Raw genomic sequence first — 18,103 nt, forward strand, 5'->3', positions numbered from 1 at the left:
ATGTCTGCCATTTAGGTTGACTGCTCCTGACTGCCCTACTCATGTTTTTTGTCATTGTTGTTGAGCACACCACATTTCCTTTGTTTGCTTAAGGGCGAAGGCCCACCTGAACTGTTATCTATTTATTGGGCACAGTTTCATAATAATTGACGAGCAGCTCAGAGACTGAATGCTGGGCAGCCTTCTCCATTGATGTCCTGTATTCCCTATAGGTATTAATAGCTCCTGTCGGTCCTCCCAACCAATGTCACTTAATCCACTGTTCAAACGTCTGTCCTCCACTCACTCATATTCTTTCCATCTTTTATTGTCCTCTGCTAGTCTTCTGAGAAGGAAGAACACAATAAGTTATGAAGGCCCTCCTTGCAATAAAAAAGAAGTGATATAGGAGGGAATAGATAGATAGATAGATAGATAGATAGATAGATAGATAGATAGATAGATAGACAGATAGACAAGCAGTGGATAAATAAATGGACATAAGTACATATAAGTACAATCAACATTTTACTTATTTCTTAACACTAAGTTACATTTGGTTTAAAGTAGGTAGGTATGAATTTTATTGGCATTATATAATAGTTCGCCATGTAACAGCAATAGTCAGGCAAATAGTACCACAACATTACTGTAGCCTTAACTAAAATGCAACTGAGAAGTGTTGATGGCAATGCTGAATGCTCCCTGAGAAAATAGTTAATATTATGTTATGTAATCACTGATCCAGATGAAATTTCAAATTTCTGATGAAAACAACAGATGCTAACAGACAAACAAAACAGAATAGAGGGAGAGAAGAGGGGGGGAAAAGGAGAGAAGTATGGAGCTATTTCAGGGAGTGAGTGTCTGGAATGCCAACTGTTGACCCCCCAGCCCCCTTTCCTCCCTCTCTCTATCCCTCTCTCTTTGTCAGACCTTGCTCTCCCTCTCTCAACCTCAAGCCCTCATCATTGCCCAGAACTTTTCCGACCGCAGACCCTGTCTCTCTCTCACATGATAAATATAGCACGCTGTTATCCTTCAACACGTGCACACCCCACCCACCCCATCCCAGTACACATACACAGACCCAATAAAAACAGCTCAGCTCTACAATATATAAGAGCTTGTGTGACTGCTATGGTTGTGGACACACTGTTATGGAAAAGAAGGACGCACACACATCTTCAAGAACTGAGAAAAGACAAGAAGAAAAAAATAGAGGGAAGATAGATAAATAGAAGGAAATATAGCATCTTACAAAACAACCAACAGGAATAAAGTGGGTACCGATTCAACCAAGAACAGAGAGAAGAAAAGGAGGGAGAAGAAGAAGAAGAAGAAGAAGAAGAAGAAGTGAAATTCATACTTCATCTGGATCTGTTCATCATCCACATTTCCCCTTGTTGTAAACTGAGTGGACTGGGCCAGAGAACAAACACTCAAGAGGTTTCCTCCCTTTCTTTCCATCTCATTCTATCTCTCTCTCCTTGTAAAAGAGGATACTTTGCCCTACCTCTCCAGTAGACTTAGCCATCAATGAGTGGGACCAACTCCTCTGCCTACCGATCGGAGCGCAGTTTCCACCAGACCTCTTCGTCTTCCTCCTCATCCTCCACCAACCCATACATGGAGAAGAGCAGGGGGCTCTTTGCAGAGGACTTTGGCTCGTTCATGCGCCCCGTAGGAGATGCCTTGGGATTTCCCAGTGAGTTGACACCAATTGTGGACCAACATCACATATTATACATAGAGAACCAACCTGTGTAGAGGTGTTTATGTGTGCTTACGGTCTGTGTCCTGATGATTGATGTGTGTCTGTATGTGTGGATAAAGGTGAATATGGAAGTGGAAGTGGATGTGACTTAGTATTCTGTACATATAATGTGTGTGTGTGTCTGTGTGTGTCTGCCTGTCTGTCTGTGGTCATAGATATGTATATGCCTGTTGAACTGTGCACGAGTGGATGTGTTCCCATATGTTTGACTGTGCTGCTTCTCGGCAGGGGTAAGTGGGGGGGAAGGGGGGGTAGTCACAACAGCCGGGCAGAGCAGGGTATTTTGGTGCTGTGATTGGTATCCCCAATGCGTCCATGAAAAAGGGGAGGGGTTGCTGGGGGACAGGCTGGGAGGGGTGAAGGAGGCGTCCATGCACATGCCAGGGAATGCTGGATACACTGCCAGCGCTGTGACCTCACACTCGAAAAATTACTGTGATGACGCCTAGGAGAGGACGGTACAGACTGTTGCCTGGCAACCGGGATAGACACACAAAGTCACAGAGGGGTGTTTTATAGCCAAAACACTCATCCATATGTTAAGTAAGAGTCCAGCACACACTGGAATGCTCATCTCCAATTTGGTGACGCACACGTTACAGTGGGTCATTTAGATTCAAACGCACAGTTGGACCAGGAAGGCCAGGATGTTTGCCATAGACTAGACAACACATTGGACAGTGTGTGAATTTATTGTGTCAGGTAATCCATTGTTAGGTGAAGAAAGGATAAGGAACAGTGATTGGGCTTTGGTTTTTCCTGACCACATGAAAGGACTAGGAGCAAGAGTTTTCCATGGACAGGTCACATGGTCAAGGAAAACTCAGAGCCGTATTGAAGTGCACTTGGCTGGAATGGATGGACTTTCTTCTGGTGTTCATATCTCTCTAGGTTAGGTGCACCCAAGGAAGAGTAACCACCATTAAGCACAGATGAAACCTAAATATGTCTTGGTTGTCTTTCAAGGTCGATCAGGGACAGCAGGGAAAATCAAGACACTTGGGGACACGTACCAGTTCACAGTGGACGTCCAAGATTTCTCTCCTGAGGATGTCATTGTCACCACCTCCAACAACCAGATCGAAGTGCGTGCAGAAAAGGTGGGCAAGTTTAATTCACTTATAGTAAATATTTCATTACTCATGGTTGTATTTGGAAATCCCTCTTCAAAGGTGAATTCTGTGTGAATCAGAAAACTATAATCAAAGCTGAATGTCTACTTGGAAATGGGTTTTTTTGGTCAACGCTGTTTACTGTCATCTGGAAATCTTTTTAAAAATAAAATAAAATAAAATGTCTACTCTCTCTTCAACAGCTGGCAGTGGACGGTACAGTGATGAACACTTTCACCCACAAGTGTCAGCTGCCAGAGGACGTGGACCCCACCTCTGTGACATCATCATTAGGAGCTGAGGGAACTCTAACAGTTAAGGCCCGCAGACACCCATCCAAGCATGAGCACGCACAGACCTTTCGCACTGAAATCAAGATCTGAGGGAGACTTGACTCTCTCAGATTCCTTGCCCCCCGGTATCTTATATGCTATCCTACTTCCTGTGTTCATCATCCTTTTGAAAGCCCTTTTGCCATAGGCTACTGTCATACTTCCTCCCATAGCATCTACAAATGTTTCCTACACACAGACACACACACACACACACACACACACACACACACACACACACACACACACACACACACACACACTTAATTTCATATTGTTACTTTATGTGGGTTCACAGTAAAGCTTTACATCTCTATCTCTCTCTCACACACACACACACACACACAAAGCAGTACATAAGTCTGTGTGTTACAGTGCAAAAGTCTAGCTGACTGTATCTCTTCATCCTTCATAATCAGCATAGAATATGAGAAGCCTGCCTTCCAACACTGAACTTTGCACATGCAGAGATGAAGTATTGTACATTTTTGTTGTGTGAATAAATGTTTCAAATTTTGAGAATATAAACACAGTGTTTTGTGTATCAATGCATGGTGTTTTTCCATGTATGGCTGGATATATAGATCGATCTCACAAGATCAGTAAAATAGACAGAAAGAAGCTGCACACAAACATCTCTGGATTTCTAATATTATTTCACAATTAGCTGTTGTATCTGGTACAACGCATGCGATCTCAGCTTTTGAGATGTATGTTTTTGTTGTATATTTTCCCTGTAGAATAAACTCCATCCAACTTTTGAGAGTGTCTTTTTTGTTTGTTTTTACTGTAATAAAAGCTGTCGTGTAAAAGTGTATGGAAAAAGTGAGTGGAAAAATGCATAAAATGTGGCGAAAAGTATGTAAAGGGAAATACAGAACAAACGGAGTATACTACGGCACAGATACATTCCGAAAACATGTACTTTCTTTAACTATGGTCAGGTCAAGTGCGCCATCGCGTGGCCTTTTACGACAGGAAACCAGAGATGAAACTGCGCGTGTGCGTATGTACACCCGGCCACTATCAATCGATCAGAGAGAGGAAGATGGCGTTGAATCGAGTCTGTGGGGCAAGATCGATCACCGAAAAACTCGATTGAATAGATTCAACCGACGGAGTGAGATACCATTGTAAAACTGCACCACAACAAGCGATTGAAGCGGAGAACGCAGCGACAATTAAGAGGTACGGTAAACGTACTCTTATTGAAATGTGCCGTGCGTAGAGAAAGTGGCGAACGAGGCTCAGAGGACGAGCAGAAAGAAAGGCTTTCCCTCGTCGTACGCCATTTTGTTTGCTCAAAACATGTATGTCTAGGCACGCTGAATTAATCCCGGATAGCTATGGTAGAAGGATAGAGGATTTGTAATCAATCCGATGCATCGTCAACCAAAAATAAGTTTTCTTTCAACATTTTAGAATTGAAGTCGGCAGTCCCCTTGAAGTAAACGACTTTAAATCTAATCTGCCAACGTTCTGTATCATCAATGTTTCAGGCAGTATTCTCCTAGCCCTATCCAAAGCCATGGCCATAGTATATTTATGGGTCTGGGCCTGTGTATATTCCATTTCAAGCTGTCTGTTAAGTCTTGACCCTGGATTTGTAGGAACCCTCCACCAAAACCTCTTTAGAAAGTGCAGTTGATATCCAATTATCAGTTATGTCAAATAAACAAGTCACCCCTGGTCCATAGGTATTATCAATAGCCGCTTGCAGATGATATTGGCTATTATGGACACTTCTCAAGTCATGATTTTATACATTTTTTACCTTTTGGGTTGATAATGTTCAGAAATTTCTTTATTTACATAACCTGTTCCACAGCCACACAGGCCTAACCTGTAATTCCTACATTGTGTCAGCAGCTCACCAAGGCCTCCACAACTGGCACAAGACCAGCCAACTCCGCCCTCTCCACACTATCCAGGATGGACTTCCCCTGGCACAGTGGGAAGGTTCTAGAACAGCTGAACCATCAGCGTCAGTTAGGCCTGCTGTGTGATTGTACCTTTGTGGTAGATGGGGTGGACTTTAAGGCTCATAAGGCTGTGTTAGCAGCCTGCAGCGCCTACTTCCGCACCCTCTTCCTGGACCAGAAGGATGTGGTGCATTTGGACATCAGCAACGCTGCAGGTAGGCTTTTCCCAGGTGGTTGATTGTGAATTGCCACTACTAAATTAAGCGTCTGTGTAATACCCTTTAATTGAACAGTGCCTTCCCCTTATTTAAAGTCTTCTTTGAATCTTATTGTGTATTTTTTTGGTTTATGTTTATACCTCCCAAGGGGGATAACAATCGTGTAGTTGTACATAGATAACGTATTGTCCGGGTAAAGCCAATATTCTAGTTGCAAGTTCATGTACTGTATTGGTGTAAAAATGTATATGATCACCATACACACACACACACACACACACACACACACACACATACATATAGAAATAAAAAGTAATAAGTAATTGTGTGATTAGTCTTGAGTTTGATAGTTGCACACCTGGATGTTGTGTTGGAATTCTTTGCGTCCTGCCCAAGATAAAAAGAATGCAGACGAAACACTGAGCTCTATTTGGTTTAACTTTATGTCCGAGGCTGTGTCTTAAATACTACTGAAAGCCAAGGCCTCATGGATGCTTGTGTGTTCTTTGCAGGACTTGGCCAAGTCCTGGAGTTCATGTACACAGCTAAGTTGAGTCTGAGCTCTCAGAATGTGGAGGATGTTGTGGCAGTGGCCACGTTTCTCCAGATGCAGGAGATTGTGAATGCCTGCTCGGCCTACCAGTCACTCGCAGTCTCTTCATCGTCCAGCACAGCGCGAGACTTCACTATCCGTGAGTGCAGGCCACAATCATTTCTTATGATTAGGTATCTAGTCAACTTGTATTTAGATTCCAGTCTAAGCAACAGTTATTGAAGACAATAAATACAATTCAAATCCTGCATTAACCATGTCAGTGTCTAATCTAAAATAACTTAATGAAAAGAGAAAAAAAATACATGTTTAATCGTTCCTATGGTTCTCTCCCCTTACCAATACCAAAACAAAGACAAGGAGAAACCCGAGGAGGAGGAGCAGAAAGCGGAGCAGGAGCTACCAGAGACGATATCACATGATGACTTGACCCCAGGCACCTCAGCAGAGAATGAGAGGTCAGAGGTAGTTCAGGAGGATCCTAAAGAGACCACCCCAGAGGAACAACAGACAGCCATAAAGACGCCTGACAAACCGAAGCCAACGACCCCGGGAAGAGGAAGACCCCGTAAGACTGACACCACACCGAGGAAAACAGTGGTGGAGCAAGAGGAGTGTGACGAAGAGAACACCATTGTGAAAGATGTGTCTGAGTTTCAAGACGACCCCTCAGATGCAGACTACTCACCTAGTCAGTATACATTGTTTTGTCATATATTGTTAAATTATGGTTAGGACTCAAGAGTCCTAACCCTAACCTTAGGACATTTCCTGGCTAGGTCATGTGGTCAAGGAAAACTCCGGGCTTGGCATGATTTATATGTTTCATACTTCAGGGGGATTTAAAACATCTTCCATTCTTACAGAGTTCCCATTCAAGTCTGCAGCAGGCAGGTCTTTCATGAGCACCCGGAGAAGAAGGACAAGGAGACCTCCTCGACGCACACTTTCACAGGGTAAATCATGAGCTTCACTACAGTATTAAGTATTAGATGTGAATTTTCACCCAATGTAATTGTAATATACCAAGAAAGTAGTTTGACTACTTTGAAAGTGCGTCCTTCCTTCCTTGAAGTTGTCACTCCAACATAATTGGATAGGTGAAAGCAATGGTTACATCTATTGCTTTCACCGGTTGAGTCAGGTCTGATCAGTGGTTACGGGATGCATGCTCTTTCAAAATATCCAAATAGGGCCTTGATTTCTGTGTGTTTCACATTGTCCTCTTCCCAGACTCTGACTCTGAGGAGGGGAGTGTGCCAAAGACTGGAAAGGAGGAGAGAAAAACTGTGGATCAGGTTGAAGTGGAAGGAGGGGAAGAGGATGAAGAGGTGGATGGCGGGGAAGAAGAAGAAGAAGAGGAGGATGACAGCCAGATGGAAGAGGAGGATGGGCAGGCAACGGAGAGTGGAGGAGAGAGGAGGTTGTCACGTTCAGGGGCCGTCGTTGACCGTACAGAGTCGCGGTCCTATGGCTCTGTGACACACAAGTGTGAGGTGAGTAATGGTGTGTGTGACTGTTGTGTCAAGTCTGTGACTTGACTGCTGATGGTTCAATGTTCTTGATTGCATGGGTCTATCAAATAATGGAATACATTTGTTTGTCTATTAGAGGGTGTTGCACTCATGCATGTTATGCATGTAGTATCTAAATCACTTTATTTTTCATATCTAATTTCAGGACTGTGGGAAGAAATTCACTCACACAGGGAACTTCAAGAGACACATCCGCATTCACACAGGGGAGAAGCCTTTCAGCTGCCGCGACTGCCACAAGGCCTTCTCAGACCCTGCTGCCTGCAAGGCCCATGAGAAAACACACAGGTTAATAAGAGTCTCATCATCAGCCTAATGCTAATCTCTCTGATCTTATTCCAGGTCCTTGCAACTACCCCTTTGTAAAACTGACAGGGTGACAATCATTCAGATTTGTGAGGGGGAGTCAAGGAGAGCCAAGGAATAACTGCCAGGGAATTATTTGTGAATAGGCCTCTCTTCTTCCATACAATCGTTCTCTAATTTCCTAGTTTAAAATACATACCATTTAAAACTAGCCATTGTACTATACTGACATGTGTAAGGGTAGTTTTCACAGGGCATTTTCACATAGTCATCTTTAAGTAAACCAAGAGGTGAAAAAACATTAAACACATTTTATTTTTCATGAGGAGCATTAAGATATGCGTTTCGTGTTTCGAGTTCACAAAATTGGTTGAGTGGTGCAAGTGTGAAAATACACCAACATGTTCCCTTGTGATATACAGTAATCAACTCTAAGAAGAAACATAATTCCACTTCATCAAGGCCACAGATCTTCTAATTTCCCTCCTATGCACATCCCTCTCCCTGTAGCCCTCTGAAACCCTACTGCTGTTCTTCCTGTGGCAAGAGCTACCGCCAGATCAGCCTGCTGAACCTGCACAGGAAGCGGCACACAGGAGAGGCCCGCTACAGCTGTGAGGACTGCGGCAAGCTCTTCACCACGTCAGGCAACTTGAAGCGTCACCTGTTGGTGCACAGCGGGGAGAAGCCTTACCACTGTGACTACTGTGAGAGGGCCTTCTCTGACCCTACTGCTAAGATGCGTCACCTGGAGACCCACGACGCAGACAAGGGCCATAAGTGCCCGCACTGCGACAAGCTATTCAACCAGGTACAGCTTATTGGCCGATTGCACACTGACCGTATAGCTGGGGAAAGTAGGAAGCATCTGACCCAACTTGTTGCATATCATATACATCGAGATTATGTACCAATATTTTCCCTTACTATGAAATTGAAAGTAGTCTCCCCCCTACCCTTTTTATGTTGTTTATGTTGTCATATGAAATCTTACCTGGCCATTTCCTCTGTCTGTCCAGATTGGTAATCTAAAGGCTCACCTCAAGATCCATATCACAGACGGCCCTTTGAAGTGCAAAGAGTGTGGCAAACAGTTCACCACATCAGGTAAAACCAGACAGGAACAGGAAATGAGGACTGCTAAAGCAGTGTGCTCTTGCGATGTCTCTAGGGGCTGTTCCAGAAAGCCGGGTCATTGAGTAAGCAAGCTAAATTTAGTTAGATCTTGAATCAACCCAGAATGATATCTTCTGGAAATAAAGTTGAACTGTTATGTATGTCTGGTCTATGTTTTGATGCATCGTTTTGGTGTTTTGCAGGGAACTTGAAAAGACACCTCCGAGTGCACAGTGGGGAGAAGCCCTATGTGTGTATGCACTGCGAGAGGGCTTTCGCTGACCCAGGGGCCTTGCAGAGACACGAGCGCATACACACAGGTAAGAGCCCTAGAAATGGCAGGGGAATGTATCCACATCACGATGTTGGCCTTGTACTATCATAGCCTGGTCAAGTGCACAAAGACTAAGTAATGCCTGTGTCCCATTTGGAGTCTCTAATGTGTGCGTGTGTGCGCGTGTGTGTGTGTGTGTGCGTGTGTGTGTGTGTGTGTGTGTTCATAGGAGAGAAGCCCTGCCTGTGTCTGATCTGTGGGAAGAGTTTCACCCAGGCCAGTTCACTCATTGCCCATGTCCGCCAGCACACTGGAGAGAAGCCCTACGTCTGTGATCGCTGTGGAAAAAGGTCATTTTTGCTCAAATCTCAAACACACTTTTCTTGTTAGAGAATATACTGCCAGAATATGATATAATACTGGAAAATACATTGAATTCATGGTTTAAAATTCATCACTTATATTTACATTTTCTCTCTCAAACAACAGGTTTGTCCAGTCCAGTCAATTGGCCAATCACATTCGCCACCATGATAACATCCGACCACACAAGTGTCACATCTGCAACAAGGCATTTGTCAATGTCGGAGATCTCTCCAAGCATATCATCATTCACACAGGTAGGAGGACATGGGATGTCAAACACAGAGAATGTGAGAATACCAGGCAATAGTACTGTAGGAGTAGTGCTGTTTTTAAATGAATAGTCAAAAAGAGTAAATGTCCCCATCTAGAGGATATTTGCGTAGGATACCAGTGTAGAAAATTAGCTGTTAGGGATCATTGTACATGATGTACTCTTTACTGTTGCTATATATCAAGTGTCCTTTCAACCTCCTCCAACTGGGAATTACATCCATCTATCCTCTGCCCTTCCTTAATCATTCTCTCTTTTTCTCTATCCTGCTATCCCCCTAGGAGAGAAACCCTTCCTGTGTGACAAGTGTGGTCGAGGGTTCAACCGCGTTGACAACCTGCGCTCACACGTCAAGACCGTCCACCAGGGGAAGGCCGGGATGAAACGTCTGGTGGTTGCTGGGGGCGACAGCGATGAGGGCTTCCCCGGCACTTCCAACTCTGCATCGGAGCTGGATGACAGCGAGATCAACATCGTCACCGTCACCACCGAGGACATCGTCACCCTGGCGACAGAGGCCCTGGCTGGCAGCGCCGTGACCCAGCTGACAGGTCAGAGAGCATGCTGGATGATGTAGAAAAGAGATGAGTATAGATTGATATGATGGATATGTGTGTGGATCCGTTGAGGATGAAATGAAAGGATAGTAGCCATGTAAGAGTAGTAATAAAGACAGGGAGCATGAGAAAGGGTGGATGGCCACGATAGTTAGATGACAGGGGTTGAAAGGAGGTGCAATACAAAAAGGAAGACGATCAGATACTTCAATCGAGTAAGAAGTCAAAAGAAAACTGCTGTCGGGAGACTGAGGGAGAGAACTCGCTCAGTTCCATTTGTATGTGGTTATATGGGCTTCCTTCTTTCACAGTGGTACCTGTGGCTACGTCAGTGTCAGTAGACGAGACGGAGGCTCTCAAAGCAGAGATCACCAAGGCTGTGGAGAAGGTGCAGGAGGCAGGTAAGACTACCACAACCTTTAACAGCTGTTATGTATTCTGTCATTTATTTATAGGTTCGGACACATTTGAAAACTTTGAATCATCAGCCATTCAGTGCACTTTTTTGGCCTTTACTGGTCACATTTCACAGTATGTGCATTATTGAACAGCTTGTAATATAAAAGAAAAGGATTTACTTGTTGTCATTTACTATCTCTCCTTCTCAGACCCCAACACTCAGATCCTGTACGCCTGCGACTCGTGCGGCGATAAGTTCCTGGACGCCAACTCCCTGGCCCAGCATGTGCGCATCCACACGGCCCAAGCCCTGGTCATGTTCCAGGCCGACTCCGACTTCTACCAGCAGTACACTGCAGCCGCCTCCACCACCACCGAGGGGGATACCACTACAACCTGGCAACCCGCCACCGAGCAGGTCATCCAGGGAGCGGAGCTTCTCTTCCGCACCCAGGAGGCTGAAGGAGAGGTGGAGGTGGAGGGGGAAACCCAGGAAGAGGAAGGAGAGGGGGATGGGGAGGTAGAAGGGGTGGCCCAAGCTGAGCCCCAGCCAGAAGGGAAGGATGAAGCAATGCCGGAGGGAGAGGGAGAAGCGATGGAGTGTGAGAGTCATCCTTAGGGAAATACAGGAAAAATGTAAGGCCCTGGTCATGATACAGTATCTGGTGTGCAGTGACACCCCACAGTACATGGTCAACATTGGAATATTCACGCCTGATATGGGCAAGCTAATATAGGCAAACGACACTGAGATTTCCCAACCTGAAGTTTACATCATAATCAGTAATACACTGTCATTTTGTTAGAGTTCTGTTCCCTAACTTTAGAATCTCTTCAGACAGCAGCAGTAGTCTGTAACATGCAATGATCAATTTTGCACAATATGTTGAATTCATATATTAAAATATAGAAATGGGCTATTCATGTTTTAGACTATATATATATATATATAGGACAGGTTCTGTACAGGCTGAAGTTCAAGATGTCACACACCTTTGTATTTTCCTTTTGTTAACCTTACCTGACAGATTTTTCCCATTTCCCTGAGAGATGCATTGTACATTTTCTTCTCTTAGTTGAAGTATTTTAGTATACTTAGAAGTATTTTCATTAAAAGCACAGTGTACAGAAGTTACACTATGAAGTGTATTATAGCCACTAGCGTTTATAGTGGGAAGGCCTTGCTTAACCTCTTTTTGTAGAAGTTTGACTCATCTACCCTCTTGATACGTGGAATTCAGCTGCTTTCAGCCAAGCTAAATATTTTCAGAGTAATGGCACGTCCTGGCAGGCAAACCTTGAAAGTGCTGAGCATGTTTAAGTTTTTTTTTTCTCTACCACTAAGATGTTTGGGAAACTCTTAAGAGAGAAATTTGGAATAGCCATATGAAAATAGTAGCAAGTCAGAGTCTGTATGAGAAATAATTGGATTCCACAAGTCAGCTAGATTCATTAGATTTTTCTCTCCTGACTCATGCAATAGCCATGAAACAGCTCTGTCATTTCCCCAGTAACTTGTAGCAGTGTCTTAGCAGGCAGGTACAACGTTGTATTAACCTGTGCAGGTCATCTGTGTTTCTAGCTCCGATACCACAGTCCATATCATTTCATGAGATCTCACGAATGATATGGAGTGTCGCATCGGAGCTACTGTATTGCTAGCCATGAAACATGGCATGAGTTTTCTGTATACTAAATTAATCCATTACATCATGCACTAACTCATATTTCATGGCTGCTGTGGCAAAAGGATTTGAACATTATTTTCTAACTATTCAGTCCTCCTGACTGATATTAGTTTATGCAAGTAATTTCCAATATAAAAAGATTCATGTTAACATCTTGATCCTCTGTTAATTTAATCTATGGCGAATTAAAGATGGGAAAACAACTTGTAACCCACAGATCAATAAAGACAGACCAATTATAACTGAGCACCTGTTTCAATATTATTTTCAATACTGGGTTTTCTTCTCCACTAACCTAATGGAATGATCATTCATAGCATTTATACCAGAGTTGTTCTATACTCATTATCTCAATAACTATCTAGAATTCCATGGCTCTTATTAACAGTATCAGTGCGAAACATAGATGAGCGCACTTTATTCAAAATGTCAAACCATGATAGATAAGAATCATAAAGTTCTGGTCCAATTTAGGCGCAGTATCTTTTTTATTTATTTATTTTTTATCAGCGACGCGTTCACGTCTGTGATTGGCTGAATCCAGGGACCTAAGGTTAGTCGACTGCTAACGCTGACGTCGACTTGTAAAGCAAAATGGCGGCGTTGACAGCAGTCATGCAAACCAACCGGTGCATTTCCACGTTATCATCCAAAAAACGGCCATTTAGCATGGCCCAGACCAAATCTAAACTGTTGTTAAACAATGTTCTATTCTTATTGACGATAGCGTCGATGTTGCATGTAACGTGGGCTGACGGAAAGACGCTCGTGCTACTAGACAACCTCAATATCCGAGACACCCATTCAATCTTCTTCCGCAGTCTGGCAGGTGAGTGAAAGCTAGCCACGTCTGTTTTCAAACTCCTTTTTGACAAGTAACTACAAGGGTTTGTAAATATGCACGATGTGATATACCGAGTCGTTCTAGAAAGGGTGTCAAGTCATTTCCTCGTTAAGCTAGCTATAGGCCTACGCTAGCGTAATTGGGACCCTAGCTTCCATTAGAAAAATAATATTGGTGCGTGAGTGACATTTTATAGCAGAATCGAATTATGCGTGATGCCATAAGAAAGCTTAAAAACATCTCAACAAGACGTACATGGTGCTCCTGAGATGCAGTTGCACTGGCTAAGACAATGTATCAATAGCAACATTATTATATTAATAGCTACTAAACAAGTCATTTAAAGTTTAAGGCTATTGACACTTGCAAATGGGCTTCTAAGCAGTATTGGTATACAACTGGGGATATACCTCCTGAATTCAAAACGTAAGGCTATTCCTTGAAAAATGCATTGTATGTATTTCAGTCATCGATACATGTTTCTCTTTGCAGATCGTGGCTTTGACCTTTCATTCAAGACCGCAGATGACCCTTCTCTGTCTCTCATCAAATATGGCCAGTTTCTATATGATCATCTTGTCATCTTCTCCCCATCAGTGGAAGGTAAGATACATTCCGACTTACAACAAAGTCCCCAAGCCAAATATATGAATTGCAGTTTCAATTGTTTATGGCATTTCTTATTTTGCCTCAGCGATAGCATTCTTGCATTCTTCATGCTTCTTTCTCTTTTCAGACTTTGGAGGTAATATCAACGTTGAGACCATCACTTCCTTTATTGATGGTGGAGGCAATGTCCTTGTTGCTGCCAATTCTGATATTGGTAAGTGCATAACTTGATAATGGAGATATAGTATGTTATCTTCAAGCATTGATTCCACATTATACTGTTTTTAACCATTGTGCTTCAATAACCAATCAAACAAATGTATTTGTGTAGAGCTTTTTACATAGACAAATGTGTTAGTGCTTTACAAAAGAACAATACTAAACAATATACATTTTAAATACAATACAAACAATATGAACTAACACCAAACCATAGACCCCCCCCAAAAAGAAGAAAAAAGCAAACTAAGCAAAAAAAACTGTGATGTAAATGTGATGTAACTTTGTAATGCTCTTGTCCTATTCTCTGCTTTAGGTGACCCACTGAGAGAGCTGGGCAGTGAGTGTGGGATTGAGTTTGATGAGGAGAAGACCGCTGTCATTGACCATCACAATTATGATGTGTCAGACGCCGGTGAGGTAAGTTGAAAAGGGAGAGTGAACAATCTTGGTGGGTGATTGGGGGTGTCTAGAGGGTCTGCATAGAATGTTCTGGAATTTGATGAGATTTGTTATGATTGCAAGAGATTTGAAGACAACATGAAGCAAGAAAATGTTCAAGCTTACCTGACATTTATATAGTTACTCATTTTGAGTCTTAAAGGTAGAGATAATTTGAGGTCAAATGTTAACTTTTCTCTTCTCTCTCCCTCCTCTTTTTATTCTAGCACACCCTGATTGTTGCAGATCCAGCGAATCTGCTGAAAGCTCCCAGTATTGTCGGCAATCCCACTGAGAAACCCATCCTCTTCAAGGGTGTTGGGTGAGTCTAGCATCAAAGCTGGGATTCTGATATTATTGCTATTATTAGTACATGCAAGCAATGGTGCCCTTGTTGGGTTAGAGATATGCCTATGGACAGGGTTTACAGGATCACCATGGATACTGAACCTCACCCTTGTCTCTCCTTCCCCCAGCATGGTGGCAGACCCAGAAAATCCCCTCGTCCTGGACATTCTGACAGGCTCCTCCACTGCCTACTCCTTCTTCCCTGACCGTCCCATCTCTCAAGTAAATACACTTCCCTTCTTCATCAAACTTTTTCATTTACAAATACAGGTCCAAATACATATCCCCAAAGATATAAATGAATTTACAACCATACATTGCAATAAAAAGTTAACTAAAATAGACAAGGTTTTACAACCTTGGAGAGGTAAATACCTATGAATGGCTGGCAAATAAAAACTATACTATCTAAAAAAATAAATAGAAAAAACTTACAAAAAGCACTATTAGGTGACATGGTGTCTGACAATCAATAATCAATATAATCATACTCTTAGCAAAAAGATTCATTTTTAGCTTAAAATCTGTGCAGGCACTAAGAGTTGACAGTTTTAGGAACTATGTTAGACATCACAGCACCATTGAAAAATATGTGGCACAAGGAAACCAAGAGAGGGTGGTATATTGAGAGAGGTGGGATTGGCCTGGAGCAGCTGAGGGGTGGAATTAAAAAAGAAATCTCAAGAACTATACCAATTCAAATGAAAAATATGTACAACAGGAGTAATACCAAATATACCATAATAAACGTAATATTACCAATACCGATTACCAAGAATTATGTGTGTGTGTGTATGTGTGTATATATATATATATATATATATATATATATATATATATATATATATATATATATATATATATATATATATATATATTATAAAAAGTACCAAGTAGATCAAATATATTTGTAATAACTGTTAAAATATGCATGTGTGCCTGGAATGTGGTCCTTTGTTTCAGACAGGCATCACTCTCTTGCTCTCTCTCTGCAGTATCCCCATGCTGTTGGAAAGAACACCCTGCTGATTGCAGGCCTCCAGGCCAGGAACAATGCCCGAGTGGTCTTCAGTGGCTCACTGCACTTCTTCAGCGATGCCTTCTTCAACTCACCTGTCCAGAAGGCTACACCTGGATCCCAAGGGTAACCCCATCTTAATACTTGTTATGACCTACTCTGCATCATATTGTGGACCCTCTCTTTTTCTCCCGCTTGTCATTGTGCAACATTGCCATTTCACCCTTGGCCTACATTTCAAGGAATGTATTTTGAGTTATGTTGTTGCTTGTTTGTGTAGTTGTTTTGGCTGGTTTCCTTATTCCCTGTGATGTCTCTGGACTTGTAGGTATGCTCAGACTGGGAACATGGAGTTGGCTGAGGCACTGTCCCGTTGGGTGTTCAAGGAGGCTGGCGTTCTCAGGGTTGGGGCTGTTACCCATCACACTGTGGGTGAAAGCACTCCTCCTGCAGCATACACTATCACAGACCTTGTGGTGAGTCATTATGTACACAATTTAATCTATGCCATTATTTAGCTGTTTATTTAGTGATAAGTAAAACATTTTCATCATAAACATGCAAAATATAACATCAAGCCTAGTCACTTGAATGTGGTGGCATGATTTTTTTATGGCATGAAGATGTTTTCCTCACCTGCATGAACTGTGGTTTTGTGTTGTTTCTAATGTCTCGTTGTCTCTCTCCTCCCACACAGGAGTACAGCATTGTCATTGAGATGCTCTCTGAGGGCCGCTGGATTCCCTTCGATGGGGATGATATTCAGCTGGAGTTTGTCAGGATCGACCCCTTCGTCAGGACCTACTTGAAGAAAAATGGTATGACCATTTCACACCATTTATTTTTCAAACTCTTAGGGTCCATTATTTTTTACTTGTGTGGTGAAAAATTAATAATATTACAGTTTTGTGTATGTCCTAAAATGTGATGTTCTTTTCCTAACAGGCCAGAAATACAGCGTCCAGTTCATGCTGCCTGACGTATATGGAGTGTTCCAGTTCAAGGTGGACTACAACAGGCTAGGCTTCACACATCTGTACTCCTCCACTCAGGTGAGTTGAGTCAATCGTAGAGATGACTAGATCCAAATCCTATGTTAACATATTAATTTATGTAAAGCAAAGAGTTCTGGACTAGATCAAAGAGTTTTTAGTCGACCATATGACAAAAACAACTGTAGTTTCAGCCCATCACCGTTAGAAGTTAACACACAGTACATTTTGGATCTGTACCAGGCTGAATTTCACATTTTATGTCCTCCCGTAGGTGTCAGTGCGTCCTCTGCAGCACACCCAGTATGAGCGATTCATCCCCTCAGCTTTCCCCTACTACGCCAGTGTCTTCTCGATGATGGCAGGACTCTTCGTCTTTAGTATAGTCTTCCTTCACATGAAAGAAAAAGAAAAGTCAGACTAAGGAGCGAAAAAGATTTGGGGAAGAGATAATGAGATTGTTTGGGTTGGGGGTTAGAAATTGAAGTTCTCAGATGCTGAATCGTTCATCATTGTTTAAGGAGACTGTGAGAATTTAAAATGTTGCTTCTATTGGCTGTGGGGGCATTTGATGGTGAGGGGTTTGCAGACTGAAAGGATAACTCGCTCAGCATTAACATGCCTTGTCTGAGCTTTTTTGTACTTTTAAAGAAATGACATTCATGTCACGTGTAAAATAATCACTCAAAGGAAAGGATCTGTTCTGAGTTCAGTCAGGACTCAAGGAGATACAGTGATCTCAATATCAGGTGGAGCACTTGTTTTGAAACATCCCATGTTTGATTTTTTCCGCCCACTTTATGAGGAAAAGGTCTTGATGTGGTACATGCACTGAATGTTTTGTTTATCTGATCAAATTTGTGTCTATTGGTGAGACAGTAACATATTTTCAACAAAAAAAACGTTACATAAATCCTTAAAAACCACAATAAATTGTTGACATTCCACTCTGAAAAATGTGCTCTTTCTTGTCTAGCAACATGAGAAGTGTGAGCCTTTGAGTTTCTGGAAACTGGAGATTCTGGAAATTCAGTTTATGATTGACAGAAATCAATTGTGCAAATGTGCATTGTTATATATTATATAGTGTTAGGCCTACATAGAAAATCTACTGTGTACTATATGTGTCAACAGCATTACACATGTATTTTGGAACCAATTTCCCTCAACATCATGAAGTGTGATCTATACCAATGATATCAAATCATCTTTCAGTACAAAACATCT

The 18,103-nt window shown here is 42.4% G+C and overlaps 3 protein-coding genes across 4 annotated transcripts; all 3 read left to right on the plus strand.

Moving 5' to 3' along the window:
- The first annotated feature begins 1,084 nt into the window (after nucleotides 1-1,084).
- Nucleotides 1,085-3,417, plus strand: hspb7 (heat shock protein family, member 7 (cardiovascular)). Its single transcript, XM_083676087.1, has 3 exons — nucleotides 1,085-1,687; nucleotides 2,723-2,856; nucleotides 3,072-3,417. Exons 1-3 carry the CDS (start codon nucleotides 1,519-1,521, stop codon nucleotides 3,249-3,251), a joined length of 483 nt encoding a protein of 160 aa, XP_083532213.1. The 5' UTR covers nucleotides 1,085-1,518; the 3' UTR covers nucleotides 3,252-3,417.
- Nucleotides 3,418-4,249: 832 nt separating this feature from the next.
- On the plus strand, nucleotides 4,250-12,633 carry zbtb17 (zinc finger and BTB domain containing 17). 2 transcript variants are annotated; one of them, XM_083676069.1, is made up of 15 exons: nucleotides 4,250-4,388; nucleotides 5,067-5,337; nucleotides 5,853-6,032; nucleotides 6,249-6,584; nucleotides 6,760-6,849; nucleotides 7,127-7,389; nucleotides 7,574-7,716; nucleotides 8,245-8,545; nucleotides 8,754-8,841; nucleotides 9,054-9,170; nucleotides 9,354-9,474; nucleotides 9,614-9,744; nucleotides 10,043-10,312; nucleotides 10,630-10,719; nucleotides 10,927-12,633. In XM_083676069.1, the coding sequence occupies exons 2-15, from the start codon at nucleotides 5,133-5,135 to the stop codon at nucleotides 11,334-11,336; spliced, it is 2,745 nt and encodes a 914-aa protein (XP_083532195.1). In that variant the 5' UTR covers nucleotides 4,250-4,388; nucleotides 5,067-5,132; the 3' UTR covers nucleotides 11,337-12,633. The 2 variants fall into 2 exon arrangements, with proteins under 2 accessions (XP_083532195.1, XP_083532196.1); XM_083676070.1 differs by having other exon boundaries at nucleotides 5,070-5,337.
- A 366-nt stretch (nucleotides 12,634-12,999) lies between these two features.
- ddost (dolichyl-diphosphooligosaccharide--protein glycosyltransferase subunit (non-catalytic)) lies at nucleotides 13,000-17,833 on the plus strand (the record flags this gene model as incomplete). The annotated part of the gene is made up of 11 exons (XM_083674648.1): nucleotides 13,000-13,234; nucleotides 13,742-13,852; nucleotides 13,986-14,072; nucleotides 14,394-14,497; nucleotides 14,746-14,840; nucleotides 14,995-15,088; nucleotides 15,862-16,010; nucleotides 16,213-16,360; nucleotides 16,582-16,702; nucleotides 16,830-16,936; nucleotides 17,151-17,833. 11 exons carry the CDS (start codon nucleotides 13,000-13,002, stop codon nucleotides 17,298-17,300), a joined length of 1,401 nt encoding a protein of 466 aa, XP_083530774.1. The 3' UTR covers nucleotides 17,301-17,833.
- Nucleotides 17,834-18,103: the final 270 nt, after the last annotated feature.

This window comes from Argentina silus, assembly GCF_951799395.1.
Source record: "Argentina silus genome assembly, chromosome: 8".
In the NCBI taxonomy this organism is placed as follows: domain Eukaryota; kingdom Metazoa; phylum Chordata; class Actinopteri; order Argentiniformes; family Argentinidae; genus Argentina; species Argentina silus.